Here is a 16810-nt window from a genome sequence, read left to right on the forward strand (position 1 = left end):
TGTAAAAAAAACCAATTAGAACGATAATGTAATAACTAGAGGAGTGCAATAGTATTGAGTAATTGAGAAATGAGTGAATGTTTGAGAATGAGATCGCTTAAATGTAATTTTTGAAACGTATCCATTAGTGCTCTTCGTGAGCGGGCATTCTGTGGTAAGTCAAGGAAGGTTTATACTACAAACTTGTTGAACTCGCTTCAACATATTCCCGCCTCAAAGTGAGGCCTCTCCTTCAAATCAACAGTGTCGTGGGTATTCACTGCACTAGGTAATGGTAGCGACTGGCATTGACGATCTGAAAGTAAAGAATAGAAAGGAGCATATACAAGTGAATAAATGGTATATTATAAGTGATCATTCAGTTGGCGTAGTGTTTTGAGTCGGTAAAACACATAGCTTAACGATTGGTCGAGTGATGGTTCCACTTTGTGTCAATATTTCGGCTACTCTGACGTTGTTGTCGGAGCCATAGTGAACTTTTGTGACTCTTCCAAGCCTCCAGTCGGTAGGGGGTAGTAACTCGTCTTTAATCACAACAAAATCATTGATTTTAATATTATTTTTTGTGGTTTTCCATTTAATGCGACGTTGTAATTCAGTAATATACTCCGTCTTCCATCGTCGCGCGAAAATTTGTTGCAGTGCCTTTAGCCGTTCCCAACGATTTAACAGTGAAATGTTGTCTTGTGCAATGTTTTGAGAGGGCTCGACGATAATTGGTGCACCGCGAAGAAAGTGGCCCGGAGTTAATGGGTTTAGCTCATTAGGATTTCCGGATATAGGCGATAAGGGACGGGAGTTTAATATTGATTCGACCATTATCAAAAGTGTTGTAAGTTCCTCGAATGTTAGTGTATGAGAAGCGGCAACTTTTTTTAAATGGGTTTTCATGCTTTTAACGGCCGCTTCCCATAATCCGCCCATGTGCGGTGCGTAGGGTGGAATGAAGGACCAGTTAAAACCATGAGTAGCATACTTTTCAACCAGAGATTGTTCGGCAGATTTTAAGAATTCATGGTGTTCTTTTAGAAGCTTATAGCTTGCACCGACAAAGTTCCTTCCATTGTCGGAAAAAATTGTCTTTGGAAGACCTCGCCTTCCGGTAAAGCGGGAAAACGTCGCGATAAATGCTTCGGAGGATAATTCCGAGCAAGTCTCCAAGTGGACGGCCTTAGTGGAGAAGCACACAAATACGGCTGCATATCCTTTCAACGTTTTTGAATTTCGGACTTTCGATGCTCGAATATTGAAAGGTCCCGCAAAATCGACACCGGTAAACGTAAAAGGCAAGGAGAATTGGACGCGCTCAGGTGGAAGCGATGCCATTATCTGATTTTGGAAACGATGCTTGACGATAGTACATGGTTTACAATTACGAATACATTGGCGGATAATATTTTTAACTCGAGGGATATAAAAGCCTTGGCGAATTGCTCGGAGCATGGTGTGATGCTCAGCGTGCAAAAGGATACGATGGGTGAATTTTATCATAAGTTCAGCCAATTTCGATTTTTCAGGTAGAATGATTGGATGAATTTCTTCATAGCTAAGACCACAATTCGTTAGCCTGCCGCCTACTCTCAATAGACCGGTATCGTCGATAACTGGATTAATCGCGAGAATTTTGCTTTTCTTGCTAATTGGCTTTTTCTCGCACAGAGCTTCAAGTTCTCTTGGAAACGCGACTTTTTGTGATAAGTGGATTAGACGACGTTTCACGAAATCAATCTCGTCGTGCCGTAAGAGTGTACTTGAAAATGTTTCTTTCCTTTTCGATGACTGGTAAAATCTGAAGATATAGCATATAACTCTAAGACATCGATTGAATGATGAGAACCTGGAAATAATTTCTTCTGCGTTTTCTGAGGTGTGATAACTGCAGACTCGTTTCGCTTCGAGATCTGTAGGCTCAAATGTTCGTGGTTTTGGCCAGTGCTGGTGCGGTTGAGACAGCCACGAAGGCCCATGCCACCAAAGTTGGCATGTCGACAAATCTCGAGGAGCGCACCCTCGTGAACCAAGATCAGCTGGATTTTCGTCAGTTTTTACGTAATTCCACTGACTTATATCTACCACGCTTAATATGTCACTAATCCTATTGGCCACGAAGGTCTTTAATGTCTGTGGGGACTTTTGTAGCCATCCAAGGACAATGGATGAGTCCGTCCAAAGAAATAATTTGTGTTCTATCTGTACGTCATTTGATATACTTTTGATTAATTTCGTTAGCAAGTCTGCTCCACATAGTTCTAATTTAGGGATCGTGGTTCTTTTTAAGGGCGCCACTTTTGTTTTGGAGACTAATAGGTTTGAATAAATGTCGCCATCTGGATGAACAACTCGGATGTATACCGCTGCACAATACGCCTTCTCTGAGGCGTCACTAAACCCATGAATTTGAATTGACGCTTGAGGCGAGAATTGAATCCATCTTTTAATTTGTATGTCTGATACATGTTGTAAATTTTCAACAAAGGATGACCAGCGTTGAAGGATGGGCGCTGGTACACTTTCGTCCCATCCTAGCCTTTCTTCCCATAGGTCTTGCATTAGCATTTTTGCGATGACTATAGTTGGGCCCAACCAACCAAGTGGATCGAATAGCTTCGCTATGGTGGATAGTATTTTCCTTTTCGAAGTGAACTGATCAATTTCGATAGGTTCAACTGTATAATAGAAGAAATCGGCCATCGCGTTCCACCGAACGCCTAAAGTTTTAATAGAACTTTGATCTTCGATATTCAGGAATTCTTCGCTAAGAAGATCTTCGCGGGGCCAGCTTTCTAACAGAATCTTATTGTTTGCTGTGAGTTTTTTTAATGAAAATCCCGCAGAAGAAAGGGATCTAACGAGTTGTTCTTGTTTAACTTTGGCTTCCTCGAGGGAATGAGCGCCTGACAAGACATCGTCTACATAGATCTCATTTTGTAATATGTTTGAGGCTTTGGGGTATAGATTCTTACAATCTTTGCTTAGCTCCAAAAGAGTACGAATGGCGAGAAAGGGTGCCGCATTCACGCCAAATGTAACTGTTTTTAAGCGAAAGACCTCCACTGCTTTGTCTTCGAAAGTACGAAATAGAATTTGTTGGTATTGCTGATCGTCTTCATGGATCCATATCTGACGGTACATCTTTTGGATGTCACCGTTAAATACGTACCGATAATATCGCCAGTTGAGAAGAACTTTCATTAAGTCTTGTTGTAAGATTGGCCCAGCATGCAAAACGTCATTTAATGATAGTCCAGAGGTAGTCTTTTTAGAGGCGTTGAACACCACGCGTACTTTGGTAGATTTACTTTCTGGCCGGATGACGGCATGGTGGGGCAAGAAGTAGTTGTGGACCTTTGGTGATTTTTCTTCTTTCGGCTTTGCAGGGACCATGTGTTCTAACGCAATATATTCTCTGAGAACTTTGTCGTATTCATATTTTAGTTCTTGATTTTTGCTTAAATGTTTCTCCATTCTGCAGTACTGGGCGAATGCCATATGTCTCGAAGACCCAAGGAATTTTTCGTCAGGAAATTCCTGTATGAAAGGTAGTCGAACTACGTATCGACCTTCTTGATCTCGATACGTTGTGGATTTGTAGAAGTTTTCACACCAGATGTCAGCATCTGATGTAGGCTTTGGCTTTCCAACCTCCTCCAACTCCCAGAATCTTTTCAGCTGTTCTTGTAGAGCTGCATTGTCTGAAGCAGTCGCAAGGGTTGAGAATGTCTTAATGTACTCGGATTCTGTGGGTCCTGATAAGTACCACCCAAACTGAGACTCTCGAGCTTCGATGCCATTCCCAATTTGTACAGTCATTCCGGTTTTGTTAATGAAGGGAAGATAATCGCTTCCAATTATCATTTCTATTGGTGCTTGTTTATAGAAAAAAGGATCTGCGAGACTCAAATGTTGTACTTGCTGGATAAGTGTAGATCTAATGGGTCGCGAAGGCAAAAAGTGAGCTAGACTTGACACTACTAGTGCTTTAACTTGAATTCTAAAGTCGGAATAAGTAGATTTTAACGTTAGCAAACATTTTCCCTTGCAGCTGCTTACTATAGTGCCTCCCAGTCCGGAAATTTGGGAGTTGTGCTTTTCCAAAGGAATCATCAGTTTCTGCTGAATGCGCTTGGCTATGAAGCTTTTCTCCGATCCGGTATCTAACAGTGCCCGGACTGTGAATAGTTCTCCACCGTGTTCTAAATGAATTCGAGCAGTCGGAAGAATAGTAGTACCTTCATTCTGCGAGAACAGCGTGTTTATTTCATAATTGGCTATGGTGGTGTTCAAAAATGAGTTTTCATTGGACTGTCTTGATGTGGTAGGAACATCTTGTGAAGTCGTATCTATCGTTTCGTAATTCTGAAAAGTATCTAACGAATTTGTACTTTTAGACTCGAGGTGAAGCATTGTGTGGTGCTTTTTGTTGCAGATAGAACACGATCTCCTGCTGGTGCAATTTGGTTTAAAATGTTTTTGTGAAAGGCAGTTCAAACACAATTTGTTTTCCATGGCGTATTGAATGCGATCCTGTGGCGCTAAAGACTTAAAGTTTTGGCATACCATCAGCGAATGATATTGATTGCATGTTTTGCAAAAGGGCTTGGTTTGGTTCTCCGTCTCGGAAACTTGAAAGGAGTTTGCCTTTGAATTATACGTTTCCCTGGAGTTCGGCTTACGAAAGTCAATGATTGTCTCCAGCTTCTCTATTCTTTTAGACAAAAATTTCTCCATTTGAGACCACGAAGGCAATTCCTTATGATCATCTAAGGAGTCCTCCCATGCTCGTAGAGTATTATCAGGGATTTTGGACGAGGCTATGTGAATCAGTATTGGATCCCAATTTTCTACTGCAATTCCATATGACCTAAATATCGCCAAACTATCAGTAATGGAACTCAGAATTTGTCTGATGGACTTAGGATTTTCGTTTTGGGCGAATTGAATAGAAAATAGCTTTTTCATCTGCTGATTTACTAAAATCCGTCTGTTTTCGTACCTATTAATCAATGCCTCCCAAGCTAAATTGAAATTCGCGTCTGTGAGCTCAAATTTCTTGACGATGTCGTAAGCCTCACCTCGTGTTTTACCACGCAGGTGGTACAGCTTTTGAGCCGGGGACAAACTAGGGTGTTTGCCAAATACCGCAGAAAAAATATCCCTAAATGCTGGCCATTGAGAGTATCCCCCCTCAAAAAGTGGAGTGTCGCATGGGGGTAATTTTAGTGAAGGGACATGTTGTTGTGGTGGTAGTTCTACACTAAGTGCTTTTTGGCTCTTGGCGCAAATTAGAATCATCGTGCCTTCTTTGCATTTTTGGTACATACAACTAGCTTCTTCAAATTTAACACCGTACTGGTCGTTATAATCGTGTACTTCTTTTTCATCTTCTAAGACCAGTGTTTCATAACTAGATACTAATTGAGACCACCTCCGCTCCAACTCGAGATCTTTTATTTCCAATAATTGTACGGTGAATGTTTCTGGTTTTTGGGATTCGAATTTTGAGCAAAACGTTATAAGTTGATCTAGATCAAATAAAAACTTTCGACGCGCGGCCATTATGAATAGAAATTTTTGTGTTGGGTTTTCCTATTCGAAAGTATTTGAATATTTTTGTGTATTTTTGAATATATTTTTTTTGTTATAAATGTCCAACGTATGTTGCTTATTAAATGAAAAATAATAAGTTTTTCCCGGGTAAATTTTCTCTTTCTATGATTGATGGCAACCCCGTCTCCCAATGTATCTTTGCAATGCCTACGACGTTTTCTGTACTATATCTAGATACATGTATAACGAAATGTAAGTTGAAAAATTTATTGGACGGCTGTTGTGACGAAAATGGGAGAGGGTGTTCAGTGACAAGAGCAAGAGTTCGCTATCAGTTGTTTATGTCTGCTTGGTGATAATAATAAAAAAGCTTGACTTACCCCAGTTTACAACCATTACTTGGGAAATGAATATCGTAGGAGCTGCAGCGCTGGCAGCGTTAATAATCTCTGACTTCTTGCTTGTTGTATATGTTGTTGTTGTTTTTTTTTTTCCACTACTTGCTAACTCCCACTTTACAGTTAATTTCTTCTCTATTTTTAAGAGTGATCGCACATAACCAAATGAGGATCGTTTTGTTAATCAATAATTTTTTCACCAATACGATATGCAAACATTAATTCTTATTTCCACAGCAAGATTCTTTTTTCTTTTTTTCACGGGGCAGTAAAGGCCTCCTTCTTGTAAACTCTTTTTATTTGTTATCGTTGTTTAATACATTATTGTTTGCAATTAATTTGGGAAAATAACAAAATTTTGCACTAGACGGGAGGTCAACAGAATTTGCTACCGTTTATTGGAGCTCTTTTTTTTTTTTTTACTTTTTGCAGGCGTTTATTACCGATTAAATCTTATTTCTCGCTGATCGAAACTTCGTTTGTATAACTATTAATTTTCCCATTTTTATCACCACCTTTTGTCATATTATATTTCTTTTGAGCTACTACTTTAAATGTCTTTTTCTTTTTTGACGTTTGTCTCCTTCGTTGGATGTGTTCATACATCTGTCATCGCAGTAGTATCTAAAAGCTGGTTGCTTTGAAATTTGGAATTGTTTGTACGATTTGTCTGTAATCTTTCAAAAAGTTGAATGTTTCATATCTGGCAATTACGATCACTCGGGTTTCTTTTGTTGTCCCGATTGGAATCTTGGGAGAGAATGACGTTTTGTAAAATAGTGAGAACGTTTGTGTTGTTAATGTAATGATAACGCGGTTCTTCACTACGGGAGCGTTTATTTTTTTTATTTTCATTTTCATCTGTTTTACTTATAAATGTTAGGTATAAAATTAATAATTAAAATCCTTCCGATATATATTTTTTTTTTTTTTAACACAATTTTTATTGATAGATTTTCGATTTGTTTAGTCTTGGTTGTTCTTTTGATTTGCATTACGACTCCGGTACTAAAGTCGTGTTGTTGCACTGTTACTCCTATCTTCGTCTTTTTCTCCACTTGATCACTTACAAAAACCACACAATCACCTGCATATACTTACCGCTTCTATTCCTTACTATATTGAAACAAGTCATCTCTTGTCGGTTGAAGCTATGTTCCAAACCAGGTTTTCCTTGTAGGTGTTGCTTTCTTGTAGAAGTTGATCCTGGCAGAGAAACTACGGACGTGTTCTATTTAAATCTTCCTCTTAGAAGTTGATGGCGTTGTCTTCCCGAAAAAACTGATGAAGTTGGTGGAACTGGTGACCGCCTTCTATGTTGTCTTTTCGTAGAATTTGCTGACTGCTTTCTGTTGTTTTGTATTTGCTGTCGGTTGGTTTCACCTTCTCCTAATATCAGATTAAGAGGCTCGAATGGACCATGTTGAATTGCCTTTGTAAGTTGACCCAAAGGGCTTTGGAAGCAGAATCAGGATTCTGCTAATGAGATCAGAGGATCGCTTAACTCCACTATGAGGCACGGGAGTTGTCGTAATACTACGGAGTTGACCTTGTAGCTGAAGCCTTATTATTGAAATAAAAAAGTGCTTTTGTAGATTTCAATGTGCTTTATTATACAAAGATTTGGCTTAACTTTTCAAAACGATACACTTGACTGGTTGCACACTTTCCTTTGAATTCAGGGTAGACTCCAAGTTTCTTACAACGGTTCTTATGTGAAACAAATTAATGCTCAGGGAGATGTTGTAAAAAAAACCAATTAGAACGATAATGTAATAACTAGAGGAGTGCAATAGTATTGAGTAATTGAGAAATGAGTGAATGTTTGAGAATGAGATCGCTTAAATGTAATTTTTGAAACGTATCCATTAGTGCTCTTCGTGAGCGGGCATTCTGTGGTAAGTCAAGGAAGGTTTATACTACAAACTTGTTGAACTCGCTTCAACATATTGGGTTGCCCAAAAAGTAATTGCGGATTTTTCATATAGTCGGCGTTGTCAAATTTTTTCACAGCTTCTGACTCTGTAATTGCATTCTTTCCTCTGTCAGTTATCAGCTGTTACTTTTAGCTTTCTTTAGAAAAAAAGTGTAAAAAAGTATATTTGATTAAAGTTCATTCTAAGTTTTATTAAAAATGCATTTACTTTCTTTTAAAAAATCCGCAATTACTTTTTGGGCAAAGCAATATTTTCAGGTTCAAGTCACTGAGTAGCCGACCCATCAACCAAAACACCTCTCAAACCGGACATATTTGCCGAGTATTGAAATATGGGGCTCAAATGAAAGATATTTGGGAGTAGACCACGAATGTGATATCAACATTCGGGACCAACGTCCCACTCTTATAACAACTCCCAAATAGGACGTATTTGCTCACCATGACAATTTGGGTCTTAAAGAGAGTGGGGCGCAGCGGAGCGGGCCCGGCCCCCAGCTGGTTTTCTATAAAATTTAAATATCAACTAAATTCCCTCATTCATGACTATTTAAACATCAATTTTTCTCGCTGAAATTTTCAACCTGGCAACACTATTCTTTACAAAGGTTACTAGCGACAGTGCTAGTTGGTGTTGATGCTTTTTCAAATAAATTGTCATTGTTTACAAAAAATATCGAACCTAAAGAGAAGTATCCTGTTATTTCACTACTGCTACAGAGGGCTGGCTTTGTTTGCCAAAAACTTCCGTTTCCTCAAAGTTTCATCGAATTTCAACACTTTTGATTTCATTTCGGTGTTTCCGGTTGGTTGGAAGATTGGTTGTCTGCCCTATAGCAGCAGCATACAAAAAAGAGTGTTGAAATCTCTCGTTATGTGTGTGTGTGTGTGGGTGGAAAGGTTGTTAGCTTGTTTCACTTATAAATGAAAAATCATTAAAGCGTTAAATCAGTTTTTATAGCACATCAATACATATACACACATAATAGTACACAAACAACCACCATCGCCAACACTACTTGAATACATTGCTACCCACGCAGTATAGACGGAAATAAACAATTTCTTGTGCATTGTTAACTTGTTTCTGTTGTTGTTACCAAACTTTTTCGATTTGTTATAATGTTGTGTTGTTGTCACCCAACAGCTGGGTCCCAGACTCCATCGCCTTTATTGTCGCAATTCCCTTAGTTTCCCCCCAAACAAAAAATTTTACTAGGGAGCCATTTTTTAAGTGTCATCTTCAATTGCAAAGTGAAGTGGGAATTTTTGCTTTGAATTTCGAATTGTTTATTCGTTAAGAACGTGACTTATTCTTATGCAGTATTACATGCAAGTAGTTTAACACAGCATTGTTGCAGAGCTTTGGGGAAAACGATTCACAACAATTGGAGAATAAAACGCAAATTTATAGAGGTGTGTGAGAATTTTAAAAATAAAAAAGTAGAGGCAATGCATAGGGTCTAAAATTCATAAAAACTATGTGAAATAAAAAAAACGAATATTACGATCAATAAGTAAACAATCTCCAACATAGTGGAATTCCTTCATCATTCCGTTTTTAAAACCTCGAAACATTGGTTGAAATGGAAATATTTGTTCCCATGCTACATAGGAGAATTTCTTTTGCATACCCTCAATTTTTATACCCACCACCGAAGGATGGATGTCTATTCATTTTGTCATTCTGTTTGCAAGACATCGATCCTATAAAGTATATATATTCTTGATCAGCGTAAAAATCTAGAACGATCTAGCCATGTCCATCCGTCTGTCTTTTGAAACCACGCTACAGTCTTTAAAAATAGAGATATTGAGCTGAAACTTTGCACAGATTCTTTTTTTCTACATAAGCAGGTTAAGTTCGAAGATGGACTATATCGGACTATATCTTGATATAGCCCCCATATAGACCGATCCGCCGATTTAGGGTCTTAGGCCCATAAAACCCACATTTATTATCCGATTTTGCTGAAATTTGGGACAGTGAGTTGTAGTTACAACCCCGACATTAGTGGGTTGCTATCTGGCCATATTCGTCTGGTTCTAGGGGACTTTAATGCGCATCACACGTCATGGCATTCTCCCCTAGGTAACGACCAGCGTGGCACAGCTTTGGCAGAGCAGATTGAAAGCTCCACGTTTTTCAAGGTGAGTGAGGATGTCCCCATTAGGATAACGACGAAGTGCAGCAGCTCGCCAGACATCTCCATTGCATCCTCTAATGTCCTGAGTGACGTATCCCGGCAAGCCGTCATCTCTTTGGGGTCAGACCACCTCCCCATAATTCTCACCATCGATCGACCACCCGACTTCATAACCTCTGAGCGCCGGACGTTTATCAATGAGAAGAAGGCCGATTGGGCTGGCTTTAGAGAGTATACCAATTGCCGCTTCAGTGAACTGCCACCCCCCGTCGGATGTGCTAGTTGCCGAGAGGAAATTGCGAGACATCATTAACGCAGCAGCCGCTCGCTTTATACCAGCTGGTCGAATACCCCAAGTGCTACCCAATTTCCCGGCGCAGGCAGTGGTACTCGCAGACGAGCGTGATTGGATTCGTTGTATGGACCCCACTAAACCCAAAAAACAACGAACTGAATCTGGAAAAACGAGCTGAAACAGGGTAGTCAACGAACATAGGCGGAATTTGTGGCTGGAACACTTGGAGCAATGTAACTTAGGCACCGGTTTTGGCAAGATGTGGTCTACTTTCAAGTCACTCTTGAACCCCGGTATACGGGATGACAGGACCTCAGTCACTTTTGGCGAAGTAACCGTGACTGATCCGAAGAGATGCGCCGGGTTGTTTAACCGTCAATTTACTGTTCATCCCGAGGAGGAGAGCCATTCACCGTATTCGTGGTCTCCGAGCCAATGAACAGCCATCACAATTTACCGCGGGCGAAGTTACGAATGTCATACGTGGCGCTAAATCAACCAAGGCGTTTGGCCCTGACGGAATCTCGACACTGTTCCTGAAGAATCTGGATCTACCAGGAGTTGAGTACCTTACTAATGTCCCCAACCTGTATTTGAACACTCTTATATTGGGTTGTTCAAAAAGTAATTGCGGATTTTTCATATAGTCGGCGTTGAAAATTTTTTTCACAGCTTGTGACTCTGTAATTGCATTTTTTCTTCTGTCAGTTATCAGCTGTGACTTTTAGCTTGCTTTAGAAAAAAAGTGTAAAAAAGTATATTTGATTAACGTTCATTCTAAGTTTTATTAAAAATGCATTTACTTTCTTTTAAAAAATCCGCAATTACTTTTTGGGCAACCCAATAGTTCCCGATGTCTGGAAAATGGGCAGAGTGATGCCGCTAATGAAGCCTGGAAAAGACCCGAGTTTGGGGGAGTCGTACAGACCAATCTCCCTTCTCTCATCAGTAGCCAAAACGCTTGAGGCATTACTCCTCCCAAGACTAGTAGGAGAATTTCCATTCGCCGACCATCAACATGGATTTCGAAGACTGCATAGCACAACAACAGCTTTGCATGCCATCACCGCACACATTTGCCGTGGGTTCAATCAGCCCAGGCCATGTGATAGGATGGACCTCGAAGGCATTCGACACGGTCAGCCATGCCAAACTATTTGAGGACATCGCCAACACGTCCCTTCAGCCAGGCCTGAAACGACGGGTCGCGAATTATCTTTGTGGTCGCCAGTCATTTATGGAATTTAGGGATAAAAATTCGAAGCACCGTAGAGCGAAACAGGGAGTTCCCCGAGGTGGGGTGATATCTCCGGAACTGTTTAACCTCTACTTATCCTCCATACCACCCCATCCAGACGGCATAGAGATTGTATCATATGTGGACGATTGTACGATCATGGCATCAGGCCCCCCACCCATTGATGGCACCTGCGATAGGTTGAACATCTACCTCAAGGAACTTGACTTCCCCAAATTGGGGTGATATCTCCGGCACTGTTTAACCTCTACCTTTCCAACATTCCACCTCCTCCAAACCTCATAGAGATCGTATCATATGCGGACGATTTTACGATCATGGCATCAGGACCCCCATCCATTGATGACATCTGCGATAGGTTGAACGTCTATCTCAACGAACTTGCCTCATATTTCGCTGCAAGAAATCTGAAGATATCCGCCACTAATCTTCAGCCACATTGTTCACTACAAATACGCGAGAGATGAATACAGAGCTGACTGTGATGGTCGATGGAGAAATGATTCCGACCATCAAGTCTCCCAAAATACTTGGCGTCACATTTGACAACTCTTACACATTCTCCCCACATGCCACAGCAATCTGCGATAAAGTCAAAAGTAGAAACAAGGTCCTCAAGACACTTGCTGGCTGTACTTGAAGTGCAGGTAAAGAAACCTTGTTGACCACATACACAGTAATTGGTATTTTATGCAGCGCCAGTGTGGTCTCGTCAGCTTTGGGACAGGAAGTGGAATTATATCCACATCTGTCAGAATTCTGCCCTTCGAAGTGCGACGGCTGTCTTTTCAGTTCTCATGTGGACCACCTCCATCAGGAGACAAAGATCCTACCAGTGTGAAGACATCATTAGATGCTGTCTAAGCAATACCTTTTGGGCTGTTATAGCAGAGATCATCCAAATCATCATCTTGTGGATAGATATCCACCGCCCAGAAGCCTTTAGGTAGATCTACCTGATCTTGAGCGTGAGGTTCAGCGCTACAAGAGAGAACCTCTAGATCAAGCGGGTCTGGAAAACATTCATGCAGACACGGTAGCAGATGCGGTAATTGGCTACCGGGTGAATGTAGTCCTTGGAGAACGACCGCCTCCCATTGCACCTGAAGAAATTGACCTCCTCCGGCAATCCATAGCAGTTCTGGCTTAATTACGTTTCGGCAGATGCAGCCGCCTCAATTCCTACAGAGCAAGGATTGATGCCGACGTGCAAGATGTGTGTCACGATTGTAAACAGGGACCGCACGATACACGTCACCTGTTTAACTGCCCAGCCAGACTCACTTGACTCAGACCCAAATCCCAATGGACGCACCCCATCTTAGTCGCAGAGTTCCAGGGGTCTTGACACTTAACAGAATCAAGCAGACGAAAGATAGAGCACAATAAACCGCCACAACAACAACAGCGAGTTGTAATAAGCCCCTCGACGTTCTTTTTCAATTTGGCCCAGATCGGCCCAGATTTGGATATAACTGCCATATAGACCGAACTTTCGATTTAAGGTCTTGGGACCATAAAAGGCTCACTTATTATCCTTTTCGCTGAAATTTGGACCAGTGAATTGTATTAGGCCCCTCGACGTTCTTCTTCAATTTGGCCCAGATCGGCCCAGATTTGGATATAACTGCTATATAGACCAACCGCCGATTTAGAGTCTTAGGCCCATAAGGGCCACGTTTGTTATCCGATTTTGCTGAATTTTGTTGTGTTAGGCCTTTCAACATTCTTCTTCAATTTGGCTTAGATCTATCCAGATTTTAATAAAACTGCCACATAGACCGATCTCTCGATTTAAGGTCTTGGGCCAATAAAAGGCGCATTTATTGTCCGATTTCGCTGAAATCTGGGACAGTGAGTTGTGTAAGGCCCCTCGACGTTTTTCTTATATAGTTGGCCAATATCAGCCCAGATTTGGATATAACTGCCATATAGACCGAACCGCCGACTTAGGGTCTTATGCTCATAAAAGCCACGTTTATTATCCGATTTTGCTGAAATTTGGGACAGTGAGATGTGTTAGGCCCTTCGATATCCTCCTTCAATCGGTCCAGATTTGGATATAACTGCCATAAGGTCTGGACCCATAAAAGGCACATTTATTGTTCGATTTCGCCGAAATTTGGGACAGTGAGTTGTGATAGGCTCCTCGACGTTCTTTTTCAATTTGGCCCAGATAGGCCCAGATTTGGAGTTAACTGCCATATAGACCGATATCTCGATTTAAGGTTTTGGGCCCATAAAAGGCGCATTTATTGCTCGATTGCGCCGAAATTTGAGACAGTGAGCTGCTTTAGGTTCTTCGACAACTTTCTACAATTTGACCCAGATCGGACCAGATTTGAGTATAGCTGCCATATAGACCGATCTCTCGATTTTAGGTTTTGGGCCCATAAAAGGCACTTTCATTGTCCGATTTCCCCGAAATTAGGGATAGCGAGTTGTGTTAGGAATTTCGTCAGCCCTTTTCAATTTGGCCCAAATCGGTTCAGATTTGCATATGGCTGCCATATAGACCGATCTCTCGACTTAAAGTCATGGGCCTATAAAAGGCGCATTTGTAGTCCGATTTCGTTGAAATTTGACACAGTGACTTATGTTAGGCTTTTCGACATCCGTGTCGTATATGGTTCAGATCGGTCTATATTTGGATGTGGAAGTATTTATATTCTTGATCGTCTAGACATTTTATGTCGATCTAGCCATGTCGGTCAGTTTGTCCGTCCGTCCGTTCGTCTGTCTTTCGAAAGCACGCTAACTTTCGAAGGAGTAAAGCTAGCCGCTTGTAATTTTGCACGAATACTTCTTATTAGTGTAGGTCGGTTGGGATTGTAAATAGGACATATCGGTCCATTTTTGATATAGCTTCCATAAAAACCGATCTGGAATCTTTACCACTTGAGCCAATAGAGGGCGCAATTCTTATCCGATTTGGCTGAAACTTTGCACTACATGTTACGCTATGACTTCTAATAACTGTGCCAAATAGGGTTCAAATTGGTTCATAACCTGATATAGCTGCCATATAAATTGATCTGGGATCTTGACTTCTTGAGCCTCTAGAGGTCGCAGTTATTATCCGATTTGTCTAAAATGTTGTACGACGCATCATCTCATGACCTTCAACATACATGTTTATTATGGTCTGAATCGGTCTATAGCCCGATACAGCTCCCATATAAATCGATCTCTGTATTATATTTCTTGAGCCCCCAAAGGGCGCAATTCTTATTCGAATTGGCTGACATTTTACGCAGGTCTCCAACATATAATTTAATTGTGGTCCGAAGCGGACCATATCTTGATATCACTCTAAAAGCAGAGCAAATCTCTTCTTTTTTAATTTTTTTGCCTAAGATGAGATGCCGGGAAAAGAACTCGGCAAATGCGATCCATGCTGGAGTGTATATAAGGTTCGGCCTGGCCGAACTTAGCACGCGTTTAGTTGTTAGTTTTTTTTTTTTTTTCTTTTGAACCAATTTGTACTAAAACTCTGCCACAGGAAATCCTAAATAGTTCCAAGCAAACACATAACCTGATTGAAGTCCTCCCATACTCTTCTAAACGATTTTATAAGAACTGATCAAACGAAGTCATTTACCAAATCAACAAAAATCGAACTAATCAATTACTCTACAACCAAAAACTATCTGCAAACTTTTCAAAAAGAATAAACAAAGTATTGAAATTAAAAAACAAAAAGAAAAAACTTTAAACGAGTCCATCTTCAACAACTACTCGAAGAGAATTTTTGGTTGTTTTTCTGGCTAAATAAACAAAAACTTTGTTAATGACATTAGTCTCAGATACCCAGGACAAGGAAGACATGCCAACAGCACTACTTGGATGATTCTGAGGCAGTGACTTTGATGTAAATGTTGACAGTGATAGTCGTACTTATTTCCCAAACCCACATGCAAAAAAGTTACTCTGGTCATGAAGAGAAAAATTAAAAAATAAAAATTCCCAACTACAACCTATGCAGAGTAACAAGGACGACCTCCATGAAGATACCCCTAGCCATAGCCAGGCTAAACAATCAAATGTTTATGCAAATGAATGAAGGTACTGGTACACCATTAAAGACTTTCATAAAAGTTTAAACTTTTCAAAGGCACCACATGAGCCATATGCTAAAACTAAGCATAAGACAAGATCTGCTGCTTTGTCCCCATGTCCTTTGCTCAGTTGGGGCGGTCTGTCTGTCTCTGTGTTATTTTCTAAAACTATTTTTCAACAACATTGTCGCAAATCCAATGTTTAACTGAAACGTATTATTAAGTAGACTAGCCCAAGTATGCGACTGACTACCAACAACTCGTAAAAAGGAAGCTCATACAGGACTTTTAAATTGGTTGGTCCTGCAAAACAGAGACCCCCTTGCCTTGCATATGGTAATACAGTGATACAAACCTTCACTACAACTACTCACATGTAGTTGCAGATTTTAGGTTACGTTTTATTGTTGTTGTTTTGTTTTTATTGTTCATATGTGTGTGTGTGTGTTTTTTTTTACTTCTTCTTCATGCAAAACAAAATGTTACTAATTCCGAACAAACAGGAAACGGAAGTGTATGCACAGCACTGCACTGCACTACTATTGTGGCGACAACAACTCATCGAAACGAAACGAAATGAAATGGCATATGTTGAAATTGTGATAGCATGTGTATGGCGAATTCAGACAAAATGAAACCTATAGCATTAGTTTAACATATAAAGAAGGGTTAAATATTTGATCAATTTATGTTTCATGTCTATATAATGATAGCGCTCAAAAAACACTTTAAGTGTAGGTAAAAGCACCGCTCGATGTTAGACATCAGCACACTGATAGAACGAGTAATAGCGTGCTAAGTTCGTCCGGGCCGAATCTTATATACACTCCACCATGGATCGCATTTGCTCAAACATATGATAAGAGAAAAAAATTGCTATGATATTGTACCATAAATGAACTAAATGTTGAAGACCATGGTAGAAGTCGTTGTGTAAAATTTAAGCCAATTCGAATAAGAATTGCGCCCTTTGGGGGCTCAAGAAGTAAAATAGGGAGATCGGTTTATATGGGAGCAGACCATAATTGAGTCGTATGTTGAAGGTCTTAAGAGAAGTCGTTGTACAAAATTTTAGACAAATCGGATAAGACATACGCCCTCTAGCAGCTCAAGAAGTCAAGACCCCAGATCGATTTATATGGAAGCTATTGTATATCAGGTTATGAACCAA

General features: G+C 40.4%; 1 protein-coding gene across 1 annotated transcript; it reads right to left on the reverse strand.

Moving 5' to 3' along the window:
* Positions 1-354: 354 nt before the first annotated feature.
* LOC131996004 (uncharacterized) lies at positions 355-5556 on the reverse strand. The gene has a single exon (XM_059365409.1). The coding sequence runs from the start codon at positions 5554-5556 to the stop codon at positions 355-357; it is 5202 nt and encodes a 1733-aa protein (XP_059221392.1).
* Between the last annotated feature and the right edge of the window lie 11254 nt (positions 5557-16810).

The sequence above is a fragment of the Stomoxys calcitrans genome, chromosome 3 (genome assembly GCF_963082655.1).
Source record: "Stomoxys calcitrans chromosome 3, idStoCalc2.1, whole genome shotgun sequence".
Lineage (NCBI taxonomy): Eukaryota > Metazoa > Arthropoda > Insecta > Diptera > Muscidae > Stomoxys > Stomoxys calcitrans.

Bases quoted from the DNA above. Each gene is read 5' to 3' on its own strand.
- LOC131996004 (XM_059365409.1), bottom strand. From the start codon at position 5,556: ATGGCCGCGCGTCGAAAGTTTTTATTTGATCTAGATCAACTTATAACG.